This window comes from Poecilia reticulata, linkage group LG20 (genome assembly GCF_000633615.1).
Source record: "Poecilia reticulata strain Guanapo linkage group LG20, Guppy_female_1.0+MT, whole genome shotgun sequence".
Lineage (NCBI taxonomy): Eukaryota > Metazoa > Chordata > Actinopteri > Cyprinodontiformes > Poeciliidae > Poecilia > Poecilia reticulata.
The window spans coordinates 19562457-19583823 of record NC_024350.1 but is presented as its reverse complement, the minus strand read 5'-3'; the positions used below and the strand labels follow the sequence as shown (position 1 = coordinate 19583823).

Below are 21367 nucleotides of genomic sequence, written 5' to 3'. Positions count from 1 at the left end.
TTACAAAGAACAAATCTGGTTCTTAATCAAATCCTAATGAGTCAAATTCAAAGTGTCATGGAGTCATCAGCCTCATGATATTAACACTGACATGAAAAATAATATTGAAGAAATAAATATATCAAATCTAATTAAAAACATAAATAAGTGATCAGTTCTTTATTGTTATGGTCTGTAAGATATATTTATTCTCAGTATTAGATATGGTCTCAACAAACCCATGGCACTTCAACAATATTATTTTATCTTTTATCTGGAAATAATGTCTGTTTATTCTTGCCATACAGTCCTCTGTATTATTGCTCTAAAGGTATTGCCATACCAGTTTATTCCTCTGTATTTACTTTAGTTTCTTAGTTTATTCTTGAATTTTGTTCTTCATTCATTTCCATTTAGTTTCATTTGATTAATATTATCCTCTCTTGGTTTATTGCTATGTACACTTTAGTTTCTTTCCTGTTGCTAGATTTATTTTATTGTTTACCATCGCTCACCATCAGCAATATTCACTCATCACCTGCTGCGCCTCCTAATTATCATGTGTTTCATATCAGGTGTTGATTTTTCACTGTTCAGCGTCGGATTCTCTGTTTTTATGCCATAATTCACATCCAGTTCGTCGCTCCGTTTTACGTCCCGCTTCTCCTGTTTCAGAGTTTTGCGCAATGTGCGCCTCTTTTTTTTAAGCCCCTAAGGTGCAGGGCGGTCGGGAAACGTATCGATGGGAAAAGGCAGACTGACATAAACCTTTTAAAACAACGGAAACAATTTCTGCATTCTGATTATTGAAATTTAAAGGTGCTGTGTTGTTCTATCACCCCCGTTTCATACCAGACCACTTACAGCACCGGTGTTACCGCTATAAAATGAAAATAGGTTCATTTTTCAGAGGGTATCGTGATTTTAGCTACCAGTAGCAGGAGAACAGAGCTGCGCCAAGAAGCTAACAGAAGCTAACAAACACTGAATAGAAGAAGWGCTGCCATCGATACAGTTGCAGCCAAGCATGATTTAATGTTACACAATACAGTTTTACCAAGTTGCTCAAAGTCTAAACTGGCATTGTTGTGCATTTAAGGTGTAAAGTTTACCTTCGACCAAAGGCATCCCAGCGCCCCCCTTTTGTAAAAATGTCCGCCCACTTTGAGAAACGCTGATCTAAACCATCCATCCATCCATCCGTCCATCTGTCCAACTAACTTTTCATTCATACAATTAACTCTCTTTCCAACTTTCCATCCATCCATCCTTTGGAAATCTAGACATTTTGTCATATTTGTATATTTTCTGCAGCTCCATGAGCTTCCGGATCATCACTACGAGACGCTGAAGTTCCTCTCAGCTCATCTGAAAACTGTAGCTGAGAACTCAGAGAAAAACAAGGTTACCACCTCATAACTTTTACACCTTTTTAATTTGGCTTTAGACGTTGTTTAGATTCTAAACCCGCCTCTGGTTTCCGTTTCCTGTCAGATGGAGCCGAGGAACCTGGCCATCGTGTTCGGCCCCACGCTGGTGCGCACCACTGACGACAACATGACCCACATGGTGACCCACATGCCCGACCAGTACAAGATAGTGGAGACGCTCATTCAGAACGTGAGCCACTCATCCTTTGTCCTTTTAAACTTTAAAAACTGGAAGTTTGGCTTTTATAGCATCTTGTTTCCTTTCAGTACGACTGGTTTTTCACTGACGATGGGAACGGAGAACCAGTGGTGAGTTAACACAGTTCAGGATATGAAGGCAGTTCAGTGAGAAACATTTAGTTAAAACATTAAGGTTTTTATTTGTAAAACTGATACAAGAGCAAAACTTCACAATATTCCTCATTTACATTTTTGATTATTTTTCATGTGTTATAAAATTAATCTTCTATCATTGTGACTTTATTATCGTTTTAGTACAACTTTTTTCTGGACTAGTCTCGTTTTATTAAGATTTTTTATTGTCATTATAATTTTATCCTTTTATTATTATCACTTGGTTTTGAACTATTGCGATTTTATTCTTGTGTTATTACTTTTTTCTTTCTCGCATTGCTACAACTTTATTTCCTTAATGTTCTGATTTTATTCTCTTATTATGGCGACTTTATTCTTGTAATATTATAGCACTGATCTTTAATTATTTCAAACAGACAAAAGTAAAATCAAGGGAAAAAAACTTTTTTTTTTTTTTTTTTACTTTTTTCTCGTATTATTACAACTTTATTTTCTTAATGTTCTGAGTTTATTGTCATTACATTAGGAGGTAATGAGTATAAACTCATACATTACATCAAGAATATAACTTTATTCTCGTCATTGTTTATTTATTAGTTTTTCATTTATACTCATCATATTGAATCACTAGCATCACTCTTGTATATATATTTTATAAACTTTATATCTTATGGTTATATTAGTATTATTAATATTTTAGACCTCAGATAGAGTAGCTTGTCAATAAGTCATTTCCCCTTACCAAACCAAACCAACTTTATTTATAAAGCACTTTAAAACAACCATAGCTGATACAAAGTGCTGTACATTAAAACCCAACATAACAATAAAAAAAATAAAAACTCTTACAGTTTAAAAATAAACAAACATACAATTTAAAACTAGGTCCAGCTGAATCCCCTTGTGGATCGATAAAGTATTTTCTATTCTCTGTTGAAATGTGGAGGGCGCTGTATGGTAATAATTGTTTTTTTGTGTGTTTGTTAATTTCATACCAGTAGGAAATCAGATTCAGTACAATATTATATAATATCTTAACATTTGATATAAAGAAAAGTAATGTGTTATGAAAGACATTTTAAAAAAAGAGTAATTTGATATAAACTTGTTGTCTTGATATGTGAAACGGAGCATTTTGCTCTTTACGTTGTCTAAAAATAGTCTTTTGGTGTATAAATGTACCGTAGTTTGTAATTTCATTTCCATATTAATAACTGCAGTGAAACTTCGCTCTGCTCTTTCAGACTGTTTCCCACGAAGAGAGCGCCATCGAGTCTCAGCCCGTCCCCAACATCGACCACCTGCTCACCAACATCGGCCGCACCGGCACGTCGCAGGGCGACGTATCAGGTAACGCGTTTCCCCTCCCCCCGTGGGCGAGCCGTCCTCTGTCCCGGCCCAAAGCGTTTAAATTGATATTGATGACAGCGCAGCTTCTCCCCGAGCTTCTCCCTTCCCTTCTTTGGCTTCTGCAATTTATATGCATCTCTAAAATGGATGCAAACAAATTGCTGTTTCCTGTTTTGCTGGATTTTCTTGATACACTTTGCAAAATTATTTATGCTCCTTGAACTTTTTTTATCTGTATTATTGGAATTTTATGTGATGGAGCAACACAAAGTAGCTCTTAAGGCTAAAGTGCAGGAAAAAACAATTATTTTTTAAACCTAGCGACTCACTCACGCTTTGTTTTTGGTTACATCCACACGATTCTTCAAAGTTACTGTAAAATAAATTCTGTTGTAACTTTGGTTTTATTTTCTAGAGATGTTGATTTTAAAAAAAAATGTTTTGGTTTTAATTCAGTGTTCCAGTTAAAAAGTCATAATTTCAACATGGAGACACCCATAATCATTGTTAGCACTGCCTTTTACAAACATAAGCTAACACCACTTTTAATTTCTTTCAGTTTAGACTTGCAGGCGCTACATGTAACATTGATTTTAGAAACTCTTTTGCATTTGTGTCTTATAAAATAAACATTTTGCCATGACATTTTATTACTGTTGATGCGAGGAGCAGCCATATTGAAACAGGAAGTACGCCTGATAGAATATTCAATAATTTCACTGAACTACAATCCAGAACTGCACAGCATTCTGGGAGATGTAGGCAGATGAAAAACTTTAGCTCTCACAGCTAGCTTTGTCTCATAAATTATTTGCACACACACTTTTTAAAAATATAATAATCATATAAGTTACTTTATTATTTATTAACTTTTGATTTATATACTAGATTTCTTAATCTGGGAACTAAGTCCGAATTTCGCACCACAAACAAGAAAAGGTGGTACGAATGCTGGAACGCTGAATCCTAGATTGGTGGAATCAACTAACTCACTCAGTCTTTGGTTACCTAGCAACTCACTCATTCTTTGGTTACCTAGCAACGACCAGTTGAGTAACTTGTGCAGCAGCAGTTTAAGGTTTTGCCACTCTGCCTCATAACTGCTTAAAAATAAAAAAACAACATGGAGTGAAAACCTTTCCCGTTTTCACTCCATGTTGTTCCCATTTTCAGTATTTCAGATATTTAAAACAAAAGAATAATCAATAAATATTGGTAGTGACTGATATGAAATGCTTGTATCTTGATATTTTTGGTTGTATCGTCCACGTAGTTCAAGTTCCTGGCTGTGTCGAAAATTAAAATGGTTGAACAATGTGCTACTTTGTGTTGATCTACCACATAAAATCTCTAAAACGCAACGTATGACAAAGTTCAAGGTGTGTAGATACTTCCTGCAGGGCGCTGATGTTGGTAAAGTAAAAGGATAAAAGATGTGATGTTGACCTGGGCTGTGCTCCCCTCCCCTGATCCCCCTGCCTACTGTTGCACTAACTCGGCATGTTCTTTCCACATCAGTGCAGATGTTTTCACAGTAAAAGGCGACCTCTGATCCCTCTGTCTCTAGTGAGGCTCTGTCGGGTGTCCTAACGGCTTTCCCAGCATTCACACATACTGATCTTGACACAGGCCAAGTGGGCGGAGTCTATCACGCCGTGATGTCTCTGATGGACTCTGTAATGAACAGCTGGAACTGTAGGAAGAAGGAGGATTGTTGCCGGCACTGTAGCTGCCTAGTCTGCAGGAACCCGCAGGTGTTTTAAACCCCAGAAAGATGAGGCGAAGCTTTAAAAAAAAGAGATAACGCAACAGAAACCCTGGGGGGGTAAGCAGAGCGGCGACACGGTACAGTCCCCGGTGTTGCGGGTTTTCTGTCAGAGTTTACCTAACGCAGGCCGGTGCTGCTGTCTGAAAGGCTCTCCGCTGTCTCTCCTCACTGTCTTACAAGCTGGCCTGCAGGAGAGATAGCATGGTATGATTCCTACCTGCACATATTTACCCTCATCTGTGCTGTATGTAAGGGGAGCGGAGGGGGGCTCGGCTACGAAACACAAATTTTAAAGCTGGAAATGATTATTATGAGGTCATCACTGACCATAGGTTCCCTCACCCACACTCATCTCTCTCATGTAGCGTCCTCTCTTCTCATATAGCTAGCCCCTCTGTGACCCCCCTGTCACTTTTTCTTTTATTTCAGTCGCCATCTTTGTCGTATTTGTGTCTCGTTTCATCTCACCTCTAAACTGTCGCGCTGAATCGCCTGCTCTGTTAGCAGGTCAGTTACTGTTCAAACTTTACGTCCTGTAAAGTTTCACTGGAAAATGTGTGTAAAAAACATAAGAATCTTTTATTGCAGTACCATAATTTCAGAGAAGCATAACTTCTATTCACTAGTTGGCCTGTTACACGTCATATCTGATAGATGTGTACGTTTACTACCATAGGATGAAATAGTTGAACTCTGAGACCCCCTTTAAGAAAACTTATAATTGCCTATTTTAATACTTAAAACATCAAATATACGTAAATATGCATAAATTATGTACTTTTTGTACTTTCATTTGGGTTTCCACTGCTTCTGCAATCAGCTCAAGCTTTTAAAAAAGCTAATTAATGTCTTTTGGTGTCTGAAAAATGAGCCATTTCAAAAACCTCCTGATTGCTAAGCTGCATTACTCCGTTACCTAGCAACCTGAGCAGAGCTCCAGCACATTTGGTCAGCTAGTATTACCGATGGAATCACTGTATAATGGCTGCTGGAAAAGACCAGTTGACTTACTATTCAGAAACCTGCATTCTTGTGGGTTGTGCAGGAGGCTGCACTTCTGCTTTTCAAAGATGTACGGTTGTATAATTGCAGCCATTTTCCATGCGAGTGTAAATGTTTAGTTGAGTTGGGGGGCGTGGCCAACAAGACGCCCTAAAACAGGTCAAAATAAGCAGAACTGACCAGATTAAAATCTCATAATCTAGTGCAGATTTTGAGCAAAAAATGTAATGAAAAGGTTTTATGTAACCTACAGACTGATCCTGACCTGTTCAAGTTATTAGAAACCGTCTACCGTTTCATTTTTCGACATTGACACAACAAACGGATTTCTGGGTTAATTTTCATTAAAGTTCAGCCAAAAAAGATGAGTGTCCTTTCCTCTAACTGTCATCATCCTCTTTGCATGGCACATTATCTGCTGCTGTTCACTACTAATGTTTCTCTCATCATCGTTTTCACGTTCAGGTGTGTCGTTCAGACGTCCCGTCCAGGTGTAACATGGAGCTCACTTGTTTGTCTGCTTGCATGGCCTCTTGTCTGCTCATCGGTCTCGTCTAATCTCCTCCCACCTCATCGTTTCCATGCTCCCACTCATCAGCATAACATTTTATTTCTTCTTAATTCATTCCCCAGTGTTGCACCTCCTCTTTTGTGTTATTTATTCTCATGTAAAATCATCTAATGTGTCATTTTGCTCTTATTCCCCCCCCAACAGATTCACCAACTAGTGACTCAGCTAAATCAAAGGTGAGTGTGTCCAGGTCGCTGGTCGTTTAGGATTACAGGAAGACAATCGCATGAAAATCGCTTTGAAGTTTTCACAGCCTGGAATCGCTGGCTCTGCTTTTTAAAATAATCCTTATTTGATGTGAATAAAAAGCATCAAGTTTCACGTTTTCACTGAATAACAAGAGCAAGTTTCTGTTATTATGCCACAAAAATTGAGTTAAAAGTTAAATTAAAGAAATAAATCTGGCTATGATGGCAAAGATGTTTAAGTGAGAGAATCCTAATTAGTAATATTGAGGACTGAAACATCATAAATAAGACTATTAAGTATACTGTTAATACGATTCATTTTATTTAAACAGGGACAATATACAGTAGACGTTATTACATAAGAGGAGAGATCCACTGTTCCTGACCCAGATGATGCAATAAAACTTAGAGAAACATAGCACTGCTTTTTATTTAACAATACTAATTTATTTATTGCATATTTCTCCTCCTTTTTAGATCCGCAAATGCTTTTATTTTCATTTTCAGCTTCTTAGTTCCACAAAACATCACTTCAGATTTCTGAGTGTGGTGCAGTGAGACAGTGGTGAGGTGTGCGAGAGGCGAGATTATCTTCACGCTCCGTCTATTCATGATAGACAGGAAGACAGTGGAGCTGAAGCTGGACTTCCTGCTGGAGTATCATCATGTTTGCAGACGATATTGTGATCTATCTTCATATTAGGGAGAAAGTGGAAGAAACGGGATCCATACGAGTGCTTGAAATCCTTGAAAATGCTTTTCATTTAGGTGTTTTTAAGATTTGGAAAGTGCTTGATTTCTGTATAAAGTCCTTGAAAAAGTTTGATTTTTAAGCTGCACAGTTTTGTAATAAAGTTAAATCTAACATTGGATTAAAAGCCTAAATTTAGAAAACATTAACAGTTTAAACCAGATATTTTTATACAACTAATAAAAAGAAAAAATCTCGCTGTCTGACATAAAATCAAATCAAACTTCTCTTGTTGAACGTTATTATTATTTCTTACTAAAATCCAGAAAATGTAGCAAGAATATTTTTTTTTATTATTTTGTATTGTATTCTTACAATGTAATGAATAATTTATTCTGTGTATTTTTAATAAAGTTTGACTGCTATTTTATACGTTAACCTTAGTTAAATTGGAGGACTTTTTGTTAAATATGTGTTTTTTTTTTCTCTGACTATTCAGGTGTACAATGTGAGAAATAGACATTTTTGTCTATTACTCACTAAAATAATTGTTTTTGTAATTATTTTGTAAACAGAATAAAAAAATTGGTGCTGCTTTAGAATATTTTCCAAAAAATTTATCAATATTTATGTTTGCGTTTGACTGTAAATATAACTGATTCTCACTATATTGATTAACTTGACATCAGGTGAGGACGAGGCAGCAGTGTAGTAGAAGGAAGAAATACTGCCACCTGCAGGTGGGAGTTGGCATCACTTTAATCCAATGTTTTAACGTTTGGCAGAAAATTTGCAATAAACTGTTGATTTTGCTGAAATAGTAAAAACCTCGATGTAATTTAGCAGAATACAGATAAAAACTGACTTCATGAAATAATATTAGAGCACACGGCTGTATTCTTGCCGCACAGTGAGTGAGCTGGATTTGAGTCGTCAGTGGAGTTTAAAAGGAGGCGCTGCTTTTTCATTTTGCTGCTCCTGCTCAGCTTCATGGCGGTGCTTGTGCAGCTTCTGCTTTATCTGCTGTAAAGCTGCATGGCGACAGTAATGATGTGCACATCCTGCTACGATGCCGCTAATGTTCCTCTTTCTCTCTTTGATCGGTGCGTCTCAGGAGCAGGTGGAGTACTGATTTAAGGAATGAGGGATTGTTTTCTCTTTGTCTTTACAAAGTTTAACTTTTCATTTTTGTATTCTTCTTCTCTTCTCTTCCCGATCTCTGTCTTTCGCTGCAGGGTTCCTGGGGTTCTGGGAAGGACCAGTGCAGCCGAGACCTCCTGGTCTCCTCCATCTTTGCTGCCGCCAGCCGCAAAAGGGGGAGGTCAAGGGAGAAGCGGCAGCCTAGCAGCTCTGACGACGATCTGGATGCGGTCTTCTCCAGAAAGGAGGTTCCTTCCGGGCAAAAGCCGAACCACCACGCGCTGCAGGGCGACAAACCGAGAGCCGAGGAGAGGAAGGAGAACGGCAGAACCATCCACAGAAACTCGTTATTCCTGAAAGAGAAGACTCCACCCCGGCGGGCCTCGCCGTCGCCAATCATCGGCGACCAAACGGCAGTGCAGAGGAAGATTTCCCTGTCGGATACACTGTCCCAGCTGGAGGAAAACACCTCTGACCTCGGCACCATGAGCTCGGGGGCGTCCGTCCCCAGATCAAGGCCCAAAAAGTGGACCGGTGGAGCCTTCCTGGACCTGCCGGCATCGGCCGGAGCCGAGGTGAGCTCCATCACCTCCGACTACTCCACTACCTCCTCCATCACCTTCCTGACTGGCGCCGAGTCCGGCGTGCTGAGTCCGGAGCTGCAGGGCGGGGAGGAGGCCGACGACGAGCGTAGTGAGCTCATCAGCGAGGGCCGACCCATGGAGACGGACAGCGAAGGCGAGTTCCCGGTGTTCGCGCCGGGAGGCGGCAGTGGCCAGTCCACGCCTCGCCCCATGCAGAGTCAGGAGAAACCCAACGCCGGCACGCAGAAACAGGAAGCACGCCGCCTTTTCCCCACGCAGCGCATGATCGAGTGCGACACTCTGTCCAGACGGTGGTCGCTGCGCCATAAAACCGACAGCGACTCGTCGGCGGAGGGCGCGGCGGGGACGGAGGGGAGAGCCGAGTCGTCCAGCCGCTTGTCTCGAGTCTTGGAGGTGATGAAGAAAGGCCGGTCGTCGAGCAGCATCAGCTCGTCTTCACGCAGCGAGTCGGAGCGGGCCGAACCGGCCTGGCACCTGAAAATCACAGAGCGGCTGAGGTTCAGGATCCGATCGTCCGCCGATGACATGTTCACCACGAAGAGCCAGACGCCCGACGCTCGGAGCAAGAAGAAGAACATCCGGCGGAGGCACACCATGGGCGGGCAGAGAGACTTCGCGGACCTGGCGGTCATTAACGACTGGCGGGAGCAGGGCGGCGTCGACCAGACGGCCGACCTCTCGGCGCTGGACCGTCTCAAACCCAGGTGCTCCTCTCAGGACCTTTCCTTCCGGGACTGGATTACTCACGAGCGGCTCCGCGGATCCGAACCGAGTGCGGACGTAGCGCCCAAAGCCGAGCCGGAGGACGATCATCCCGAAGCTCTGGAAAAACCTCCGCTGGCGACTGCGGAACAGGTTAACGGCGGCGGGATACGGGACACAAATAAAACAGCGCCGACATCAGACGCTCACCCGCATAAACTGTCCGGAGCGCAAGTGACCCGATCACGGTTTTACCAATACCTGTAGACGGACAGACCCGACCAGAGTGTGTGTTCAGGCGTAAATGTGTGTATTTTAGCACAATATTTTTATACTAAAATATACTTTCTGTATCTAATGTACATACTGTGTATAAGCTCTGATGATTGTTACTAAACTAATAAAGATGATGAAGTTCTCTGCCATACTGGAACCGAGACGGAAAGGAATCGTGAACTTTCTCCTGCAGAACCGATCCGAGAGTCTACTTCGTCACATGGTTCAGTTCTTCCTCTTGTATGAAGAATGTATCGCCTAGGGCTGGGCGACTCCTCCATTTTATGGTTGTTGAAGATTTAATTGTTGGAAAATGGGAATTATTTTTTCACCAATACACTCCTGGGGTTTCCATAGTTCATAGTCAGCACGCCCAATGCCGCCATCTTGTTTTTACAACTTCTATTTATTTGGACTTTTGAATTTAGGTCAACATCGTGATCGTCAGGGGAAAAAAAATATTGTTTAATATTATAAGAATAAAGTTGTGCCACAACAAAGTTGGAATATTGTCTAAATAAAGTAATATTAGGAGAAAAAGTTGCAATTTTTATTAAATGTTGATGTCAATTTTAGAAATAATGAAATCACTTTTTAACACATTAGCACCAAATTATTGAGTAGCACGACTTTGAAACAATCGTGCAATTGATTTTTTTAAGTACTACACAAACTGAGCTGCTTACGTCAGATCATGATCTTTTAAAAGATTTTTTAAAGGGACGACCAAAACGCAAAATTGCAACTTTATTCTACTAATATTGTGACTTTTTTTCCCCTCATAATTAAATTAAAAATCACACCCTACCCGTAAAACTGTCATGCAACTCACATAAGGGAAATAAAAATAAATTGTCACATTTTAGATAAGCGAAAACAAAATAAATTAAATTCGGACCTGGTACATATAAAAACCCTCATATTTTATTTTTGCGCCATTTCGCCCAGCCCTAGCGTCACTCTTTCTGGGCTAATGCTAGACGCTTGTGACAATACTGTCTGTTTTTGTTCTGTTTGTACTTGAAGTACGTAGGAGTACCGACGGCTGCTTTCTGAGCTGCGTGCTGCGGGAAGTTTCATTTCCGCAGCACATAAACATCAGCCAGATATTAGCTGGGACAACTGGAGGATGGTTATAGTTTTATCCCTAAAAAAGAGGACTATGAAACGGTAATGATGAAATGCTGACGCTATGGTATGTAATTCTTTGGTACATTAGTTTTTATTTCCAAGAAAAGGTTTGTTTTTACTTGTGCAAGTTGTTTTTATCTCAAAAAAGGAAAGTGCCTCATTTGTTTTCTTTTTAAAAGTCGTTTTTATAAAGTTATTCACAGGACTGTTTTAAAAAAGAAATCCAGTTTTCAGTCAAATCTACAACGACGTTTTGTTTTCTTGCCCCTCTTGTGTTTTTAAAGTGCAGTAAAAGGCACCAGCGCCTTTAACTGGGGAAAAAATATATAAACTGGGTTTTAAACCTGTATGACACGAATGTTTGCTGCAGCAGAGCATGGGTTCAGTGCTCCCCGGTCCCAACAAACACTGGAAATAAATCAAAATCTTAAATATATTCTGTCTTCCTGCATATTTTTATTGCTTAACTTGTCTTCTTGCACATTAGCAGGGTTTCTGTTTTGAAGTGTTGGTTTTCAATTTGTTTGTGTGTCTTCATATTGTCCTCCATTATCATAAACATTATTGGGGAACCTCTGCCGTTTTGTCCGGTCCGTCACTCAGTTTTACAAATAAAAATCAAAGTCCACGGCAAGAAGAAAATCACAGTAGATTGTATTTCTGCTTACAAAAGTATGAATAAAATGTCGGAGACCGCAGGAAAAATTGATGCTTCAAATTTTAAGAGAAATGGAAGATCAAATGTCATTTTCTATATTTTTTTGTTTTTTAGAAGTGTCATGCGAACCTCCATGGTTAGTTTGACCATCGACATATTACTAGTGAAATATCAATGAGTTCAGGTGTTACGTCAATCCGCGTTTCGTCGGACCGCACAGGGTAAAACACTCAGAGTTCAGTTGATCTGTTTGGATCAGACAGATGAATTAGCGCAGATTTTTCTGCAGATGGGGACCAGGAGGAAGTGCGTTCAGACCCCAGCGGGTGAAGTGATGCTAATTTAAGTGAAGTCGGTTAATTTAATTTATTAAAAGTTATTGGGGTGGTTTTTGTCACTATACGGAGAAAAATGTAGATTCATTTATCTGCTTAATGTGTGATGGGATCTGGATTCACGGTGAATATTAACTAAACCGCTCAAAATGCGGCTAAATAGCCGATGTTAATATGATTGTAATTTCACGGATAAAAATAATACAAGACCGATTTTTTATTTTTTATTTATTTTTATTTTTTATGTTGTCGGTCAAGATGACGGATAACAAAAAAAGTCTAGCGCGACCTGCCGCCCTGACACCAATTCACACACATCTTCATTCACAGTCTTGTAAATCGATTTTTCTTTTCTTGGACATTTTGATGTTAGCTTGTCGATGTCTCAGTTTTATTCGCTGGGAAAATCAATAAGCAGCTTGCGGTGACTCTGCTGCTCTCTAGTGGCGAGAAGACATAATGTTGGCTGGTAACAATCGGAATGCATTACGACACATAAAATGACATGGCGGGCCACATGTGCCCCGCGGGCCTCGAGTTTGACACATGTGAACCAAATGGTCTCAACAGATCTATTTATTTAATGTCTTTGATGACAAATAAACCCAGAAACGGGTAAAATAAGCAGAATCAGATGATGGAAATCAGAACCAAGTGCATTTTAGGACCCGGACCATCTAAAACAGGAACTGGACTCAATAAAGACGGATGGTAACTAAACTATTACTACAAACAATTGATCAATAAAACTACAAAGTAAACGCAGAATCAAAGTTTAAAGAGTCATCATTAAGTCAGCTTTAGCAAAAAATAAGACAAATTAAAATAACTTGTTAACACTGCTAACATGTCCAAATAATTCTCTGTTACAGTATAAGGCTCTTTATAAAGTGCTTAGATAAATGTAAACTCGATCTGAAACCCGTTTACTGGTGTTCCACCATTAAATAATGATCCATGTTTCTACTCTGGAATCCAGATTAGAATTAGATTTTGGTTTTTGAGCCTCTGATGGAAACAGTTTTCTACTCTGATTGTATTTTTCCGTCTGAATTCTTTATTCTGTCTGAGTCAAAGAAAGATCAATCATAACACCAGATATAATATAATGAAATATACTGCTCAAAAAAATAAAGGGAACACTTAACCAACACCAGGACGGCTCCAGCCTGTTGTTAGTGATCTGTTTCAGTGATGAAGAAATGTCTTCACAGAGGGAGGAAGAGGAGCAACGTTGGTGAGGAGGACCGGCTGTCCTGCTGTGCTTTGGGTCAGGAGGTTCTGATGGATCCGGTCTCTACCAACTGTGGACACTGGTTCTGCAGAAAATGCATCAGGTCCTACTGGGACCAGTCTGCTCCATCTGAACCCTCCTCCTGCCCCCAGTGTGGGAAACGACCCAGAATAGGAGCTTTACTGCTGACAGCCAATCAGAGCAGCTGGCTCCAGGTGAGACTGAGCACCTCCAATCAGAGCTTCTTTCTGTTGTCTATTAAACCAGTTCGATGTCTGTTGGGGGTTTTAAAATTAGCTCAAGACCTGCAAAAGAACCAGACACAAGACCAATGAGGATTTTATGCCTTCCTTCACAAAGGGAGAGATCCACAACCTCTAACTCGCTCGGGATCAAAGATTGGTGAGCTCTCCTCAACTTTGCTTGGAAATTGGCTTTTATTATGATGACCTTCTTCAGTGGAAGAATGCTGAGATAACAGAACAGATGGACCCCTTGAGTAGGAAATTACATCATAGATAAGGAAATAACCTTAAAGAATAACTGGTCAGAGCCAGCTAGGTAACTGAACACATTTAGATAAAACACTCAAATAAAATGATAAAACAATTATTAGTTTTACTCTACAATGTCTTTAGTTGAGATTTGGAAATTCAAGGTTCTTCCTGTTAACTAAATCTCTGTATTTCCAGCTGCTGTCAATAGTTTTGCTTTAAAGTGGCTCTGTTCTCAGCTAATTGCACAAATCAGATGCAGAAATACAGTATGTTGTTTCTGAAAATTGATCCAATCAGCAGGGTTAACAGAACCATCTGTTCCATATCGTTTGGTTCCAAATTAATCACAAAGTCATATTTTTACTTCAGTTGTTGTTTCTTCTGTTTCAGCATATGTTGTTCTGCAGGAGGTTATAAAGGAACATAAGATCAGTCTGAGGAGGAGATGTGAATGTGTGACTGAAGGAAGTGATGAAACAGGAAGTAGAACCCTCCTCAACAAGATCTACACTGATCTCTACATCACAGAAGGTCAGAGTGAAAAGGTTAACACCCAGCATGAGGTTAAGCAGCTGGAGAGAGCTTCCCAGATCCAGAAGCTCCATGACTCTCCAATTAGGTGCCAGGACATCTTTAAAGCCTTCCCTGACCAACATGGAGCCATCAGAGTGGTTCTGACTAACGGCGTCGCTGGTGTTGGAAAAACCTTCTCAGTGCAGAAGTTCACACTGGACTGAGCCGAGGGCGTGGAGAACCAAGATGTCAGTGTGGTGGTTCTGCTTTCGTTCAGGGAGCTGAACCTGATCAGAGGTGAGCAGCACAGTCTTCGCACGCTCTTCCATGTTTTCCATCCAACACTCCAGAAGCTTCCAGCAGAGCAGTTGGCTAAATGCAAATTTCTCTTCATCTTTGATGGCCTGGATGAAAACAAACTTTCACTGGACTTCAACAGCAGTCAGCTGGTTTCTGACGTCACACAGAAGTCATTAGTCAACGTTCTGCTGACAAACCTCATCAAGGGGAAGCTGCTTCCCTCGGCTCTCATCTGGATAACTTCCAGACCTGCACCAGCCAATCAGATCCCTCCCTCATGTGTTACCAGGGTAACAGAAGTACAAGGCTTCACCGACGGCCAGAAGGAGGAGTACTTCAGGAGGAGGTTCAGTGATGAAGAGCTGTCCAGCAGAATCATCTCCCATATCAAGATCTCCAGGAGCCTCCACATCATGTGTGGAATCCCAGTCTTCTGCTGGATAACTGCTACGGTTCTGGAGAACATGCTGACCTCAGAACAGAGAGGAGAGCTGCCCAAGACCATGACTGACATGTACTCACACTTCCTATTGGTCCAGACAAAGAGGAAGAAGAATAAGTTCCATGGTGGACATGAGACAAGTACACAGGAACTGATGGAGGCAGACAGGGAAGTTCTTCTGAAGCTGGGGAAACTGGCATTTGAACATCTGGAGAAAGGAAACATCATGTTCTACCAAGAAGACCTGGAGCAGTGTGGTCTGGATGTCACAGGGGCTACAGTGTACTCATGACTGTACAGAGATCTTCAAAAGAGAGAATCTGATCTTCCAGAAACCAGTCTACTGCTTTGTTCATCTGAGCATCCAGGAGTTTCTGGCTGCATGCTACACTGTTTCACCACCAGGAACTGAGAGGCAATGAAGACATACCTGGGAGGAGAATACAATGAAACATCTCTGGATTGGTTCATGAAAACAGTCCTAGAGAAATCCTTCAGCAGTGAAAATGGCCACCTGGGCCTGTTTGTCCGCTTCCTTCATGGCCTGACTGTGGAGTCTCCAACCAGAGTCTGTTAGGAGGCCTGCTGGGTCAGACAGAGAACAATCCAGAAACCATCCAGAGAATCATCACCAACCTGAAGAAGATGAACTCTGGTAGAATATCTCCTGACAGAAGCATCAACATCTTCCACTGCCTTGGAGATAAACAACCTCTCAGTTTTTCAGGAGATCCAACAGTTCCTGAAATCAGGGAATGAACTCTCAGAGATCCAGTGTTCAGCTCTGGCCTACATGCTGCAGATGTCAGAGGTTTTGGATGAGTTGAACCTGGAGAAGTACAACACATCAGAATCAGGACGACTGAGACTGGTTTCAGCTGTGAGGAACTGCAGAAAGGCTCGGTGAGTCCAGATGTATGAATGCTGGTTCAGCACTACTGTTTTTTTTTTTTTTTTACCTTAACTTCCTTCATCCTTTGGATTATTTCAAACATCTAAAAATTCAACTAATCCAGGGCATCAGTGCTTCATCTTAATATTTAGAGACTTTTGATCATTTAAAAAATATTTAACGTTTTATCAGTTTTCTTGTTTAGAATTATATAAAACTTATGTTTTCTTTGAAATATCCAATCAATCACATTCACCGACGCCAATGCACCAACATTAACGCAACATGCACAACAGCGACAGTTGTGCATGTTACATTAAAAGCACACAAAGCAACAAAAATACTCATGAAACACTGGATATGATTGAATTTGTCAAAAACATGTTAAAATATATCTGTGAAGAAAACACAGAGCTGACCCCAATACATGCCACGGTTACCAACAGCAACAGAGAAAGGGGGGCAGTGGATCTGTCAGTTACTGGTTACTATGGTAACCACCAACTGCCAAGAGCAGAATAACAATTTAATACAAYGATAAATGTATGGAGAAACAACCTAAGTGAAAGATTTTAGCTACATTTCACAGGTAAGCTTACAAACAGGTACATGAAAGAGGAAAACAATTCATAAAATCTACAATAGAGCATAGTGATATTGTCAATATCCAATGAGAAAAACTGGTTCAGTTMATTAAAAAAGATGGCAGAAATACCCAATGAATTAGTTTGTATAGTTTATAGAACCTCCAGAGTAAGAATAGACAAAACAGTTGTCTATTATTTACTATTTATTACAGAAAATGTGACTTACAATGTTGYAACATAGTAAACAACAACCCTTCAGTTAATATTTCCATCTTCAATCAGCRACCATTTAACAGAAAAGCAGAATCAAAATATATAAACTTTGTTGTGCTTATAAATATCACAATAACAGGTATRACTACAATTAAACACAGAAATCTTAAAATATTTCTTCGCATTAATAAAAACAAACTTTCTAAGCAGAAATAGTAAGACATGACCGAGAAGCGGCCTCCTAGTTGTCTTTGCAGTTCTGATCGGTGGCCTTCATCCTGGAGATGTCGATTCCTTCTCTGACCAGCAGCTCTTTGGCGTAGCGAACCGTCAGCGGCGGCAGGAAGCGTGACCGTGACARGATCCAGGCGTACTCGACTCGGAACAGGCGGAGGATGTCCGTGCAGGAGTACACCACCGCCAGGCTGGTGTAGTCGGTGGTGAGGACCCAGTACGGGCTGTAGGGAGTGACTGTGAGCAAACGCCATAAAGTTAGTTTATTTGCTGATTCAGGAGGTCAAGGTAACATCAGATCCACCGGGCTATTTGTGTACTTTTGTAACTTTTACCAAAATATGTTTTCGACATATATTTTTTACCGTCACAATGTTGTGACAGTATAATATGAGATAGATCATCTGTGAAAAAATCAAGTTCCTCCCTGAGCTACTGCTGCTGTCAGAATCAACCAATCAGAGCCAGRAAGCGGGTCTTAGTGCTGCCAATCATCTTTGTGTACACGAAGCTCAACGTACTAATGGTGGAGAGCCATTTATAACTAGYCTTAGCATYCCTGGTTGGCTATGTTGTGGTGAACTACAATGCTGTAGCATAGCAGAGAGCAAARGGTGAGCACAAGAGTGATTGACAGCGCTAAGACCCTCCTCCTGGCTGTAATTGATTGTTTCTGGCTGAGATRTATTTCTACAATTAGTCCTGGCAGCATGATTTCTTTCACAGATTATCTGTCTTGTATTTTATGGTCACTATATAATGATAATTTAACAAATATATAAACAACATATCTTATTATAAAAGTTATGTGATGCAGCTTTAACTTGGAATTATTCATGGAAAATCTGCCTGTTCATGGATTGTTTCATATCTAAAATATTTTAAAGGAAATGCAGTTTGGGAAGCTGAAATACGGAGGCCCTGTGATACTTCACACAGTATTAGCTGGCCAATCCAGGACCACCATTAATTTTACTTGGCACTGATTGGCGGAACCCCTAAGACCAGAAATAAGGAAGACCATTGATGTATTCAACGTTAACTTCTTGATTCRTATGATTCCCAATCGGCATGTCTTGTGTTTTATTAACCTTATATTCTAACACACTATTCAACAGTAGTCCAACCTCTCCTGGTKCCATATTTCATTCCTAACAGGAAGTCATGGTTGTTTTGAAGGACTGTGATTGGTTTTAGCTTTGCACTACACTGCCCCCTATGGGTTTGGCATGTTTATAACAAAATTCAGTGTTGAAATTCAGCAGGTTTGTGTGAATAAACACTTTTCTTAAACCGATTCCACATGTACGATATTATTTTTTCAAACAGTATTTGARATATTTGTTTTTTGAAGACCCAGCTATGTGTGTACAAGACCTGTATTTAAAATGGGAAACGTCTTTTGATCATTATTGCACTCAAGCATTGACAAATTAACRTCCAACTCTTCATTTGTTGCTGTCAGACTCTTGGTGATCTTTATTAAATACACTTACAGTATGAGAAGCTGACTCCGAGTTTGGCCATTTCCCTGGTATCASGAACCACAGCTGTCCCTTCTGCTGTACTCACTTTATCTTTACTGGAATATAGAAAAACAGAGTCRCACATGCAAACATTTAATTACTAACAATAACAAAAGCTATTCACAACAGTTTTAAACCTGACATTTTCTGCAAAATTATCTGACATACATCAACTTCTCTTTGCTAACTCCAGACTAGCAGATTTAAAAAGAAGAAAAACAGCTAAGCTAAGCAAAAAAAAAAAAAAAAAAAACACATCCCAAAGAATGCTGAGTCATTCTTTGGGATGCTATGGGGATTCCCGCCTTTTCTGGAACAAAGGAGGGACATTTTTATTTCACACAATAATCCAAGCTTGTGCAGAAACTGTGACTTATGACTATGACTATCCAACTATGAGTCACAGAACCTTTTGAAGCTTTCTGAATATATGGTGAAATCTAAAAAAAAAAAACATAAAAAAAATAAAACTTAGATCATGTAGAAACCATGAAAGGTATAATAATAGTAATACAGTTAGATGAAACATTTAGACTTAGAGCTGAGTTTCTGYTATAAAGTTTGAATATAGATTCAAAGAAGGTCGAAGTTTTTCTGCGTTTCACCAAACCCTGTAATGGACAGATGGGTTTCCTCTTGCAGATTACATAAGTATTGTGTTATATCAACATTAAAAGTCATGGCACGCTCTTCCCTTTGCAGCCGCATACTATGGATTTTTTTCATAMATTTTTTTCCAGATCTGATAGAAAACCAAGCAAAAATCATGACAGAAACAGAATAAAAGGATAAAGTATCAGAGTATCGAAATTTTGGACCCAGAAAAATTCTAGTTTTCACACAAAACATCAAACCAAATGAAGAAGCAATAATTGTACTCACTACAGCTGAGAGTTCAGGACYCGGATGGTTCCATCTTTCCTCAAGGCGTAATTCGCCTCCATGCATTTCCCCTTTTCAAAGGAATTGGGAAGCCTSGCTATCTCGTACCACCGTCCCAGGTACTGGCGACAGAAACAACTGGGTCACTTTGTGTTCATATGTGCTCCCAACATGTTTTTACAGGATTTACCTTTTGGACGTCGAAGCCGGGCTGCACTGCCGGACTGGGACAGGGACCCCAGTGAAACGTCTGAGCTGAGACCAGAGGCAGCAGCAGSAGGACGAGGTAGACGGCAGACATGGTTCCTGCAGGGGACAAACAGAAACATATGGAAAAGTTTGAATTATTACCTGTTTAAAGAAGATAATCAGGTAAAACAATGATTAGTTTCGACTATGGGAAATTTGTTGTGAGTGAAAGTACAGCAACACGTTACAGTAAGACAAGAAACATCACAATGCAGACCAATTTCACTGAATGAGATAATGTAACTCTAACTACACAGTTTCATTGTTGTAATATAAAACAAGCAGCTAACATAGAAAATATGTAAATGTGTTAATATATGTGGGACTAAATTTACCCCCAAACCACCAATATTATCAAGATTTATTAAGAAGAGAAATGGAAATTGGGTGAAAGGATCATTTAAAACTGTTGCTATTGCAGCAAATGGCTCTGTAGCGTTTCTGCAAAGGTAATAATCTACAAACAGAACATGAAAATATGGTTAAATATGTGAATACTGCAGGCCGGGTGTAACAGGGTTTTATTTTAACATGTTAGAGGCTGGATGAAGAACAGGCACATGGATCAGAACAGACAAATATCCTAAATCCACTGTCTGGAAACGTCACTGTGAGGGGAAATATAATGTCATTTTAAGACTTTTTAGATAACTTTAAATATATACATTTATTTGACTTGTTAAACTTTTATAAAAATAATATTTAGTTTATTTATTGAAACTGACACTGTCATGACAATATGGTGAAACAAATATTTGGTGACAAATTTAGCTCTTCTGCCTTCTCCCAGTGCTAACAACCAATCAGAGCCAGAAGGCGGGTCCTATCGCTATCAATCATGATCTCTGTTATGCTGCAGCTAGCATAGCATGTTGTGAATGCTAAAGGTAGTTAGCTTAGCCACAGATATCGGTGGATAAATGTCTCTACTGAAAGTTGTTTCTCCATCATTAGCATGTTTAGCAGCGAGTATATGAGGGTGATTGGCGGAGCTAAGACCCTCCTCCTGGCTCTGACTGGTTGTTCTTGGTTGGGAGCGGAGCGTTTCTTTAGACGATGATTGTAATTCAAGGAGAAAGTGAAGGAGATCGATCTTTTCAAAGATTACCTGTTTCATAACAAACTTTCACAACATGGTGACAGTTTGTTAAAATATTTGTTTTAACAAATATTTAAAAACATTTTATTTAAAACATTTTATTTATATAAGTTACACACTACAGCTGTGGGAATTAGTCATACTGTGACTGCAGAACCAACAGTCATTAAGAAGCTACTAGTTAACATTACACTGTAAAAATACAAAATCTTACCAAGTAATTTTGATCTACTTACTAGAACAAATATCTTAGTACACTTGAAATATGATAAAACCAACTTATAAATAACTTTTCAGCAAAATATAGCAACTTGTATTAAGTCAATAATTCCTTCCTTCGGATTATTTATCAGATTATTTTCACTTATAACGAATCATTTTTCCCATTTTATAAGTGAAATAATCTGCATATGTAACTTAGTTTTTCATCAATTTTAAGGAATTATTGACTTAAATCAATACTTAGATTTTGTGTTTTTGCAGTGCAGTTTTACAGGCCACCAACCTGTAAATGTCTAGAATAGTCAGGTTTTATTCTCAATGCATGCCTGTCATAGT

At 39.6% G+C, this 21367-nt stretch overlaps 2 protein-coding genes and 1 pseudogene across 3 annotated transcripts in view; 2 read left to right on the top strand and 1 right to left on the bottom strand.

Annotated features, from left to right (window-relative positions):
- arhgap21a (Rho GTPase activating protein 21a) overlaps positions 1 to 10180 on the top strand; it is a 42112-nt gene extending 31932 nt beyond the window's left edge. For both annotated transcript variants that reach the window (XM_008396485.2, XM_017301889.1), the window contains 6 exons: positions 1294 to 1383; positions 1474 to 1599; positions 1677 to 1718; positions 2969 to 3074; positions 6560 to 6591; positions 8530 to 10180. In XM_008396485.2, the coding sequence (XP_008394707.2) occupies positions 1294 to 1383; positions 1474 to 1599; positions 1677 to 1718; positions 2969 to 3074; positions 6560 to 6591; positions 8530 to 10008 (1875 nt within the window). In that variant the 3' untranslated portion in view covers positions 10009 to 10180. The remainder of the gene's footprint in view (positions 1 to 1293; positions 1384 to 1473; positions 1600 to 1676; positions 1719 to 2968; positions 3075 to 6559; positions 6592 to 8529) is intronic.
- Positions 10181 to 13335: 3155 nt separating this feature from the next.
- Positions 13336 to 16034, top strand: LOC103456760 (protein NLRC3-like; annotated as a pseudogene).
- A 344-nt stretch (positions 16035 to 16378) lies between these two features.
- Positions 16379 to 19811, bottom strand: apodb (apolipoprotein Db). The gene is made up of 4 exons (XM_008396483.2): positions 19652 to 19811; positions 19462 to 19583; positions 18550 to 18635; positions 16379 to 17290 (listed from the first exon to the last, which is right to left on the bottom strand). Exons 1-4 carry the CDS (start codon positions 19760 to 19762, stop codon positions 17061 to 17063), a joined length of 549 nt encoding a protein of 182 aa, XP_008394705.1. The 5' UTR covers positions 19763 to 19811; the 3' UTR covers positions 16379 to 17060.
- Between the last annotated feature and the right edge of the window lie 1556 nt (positions 19812 to 21367).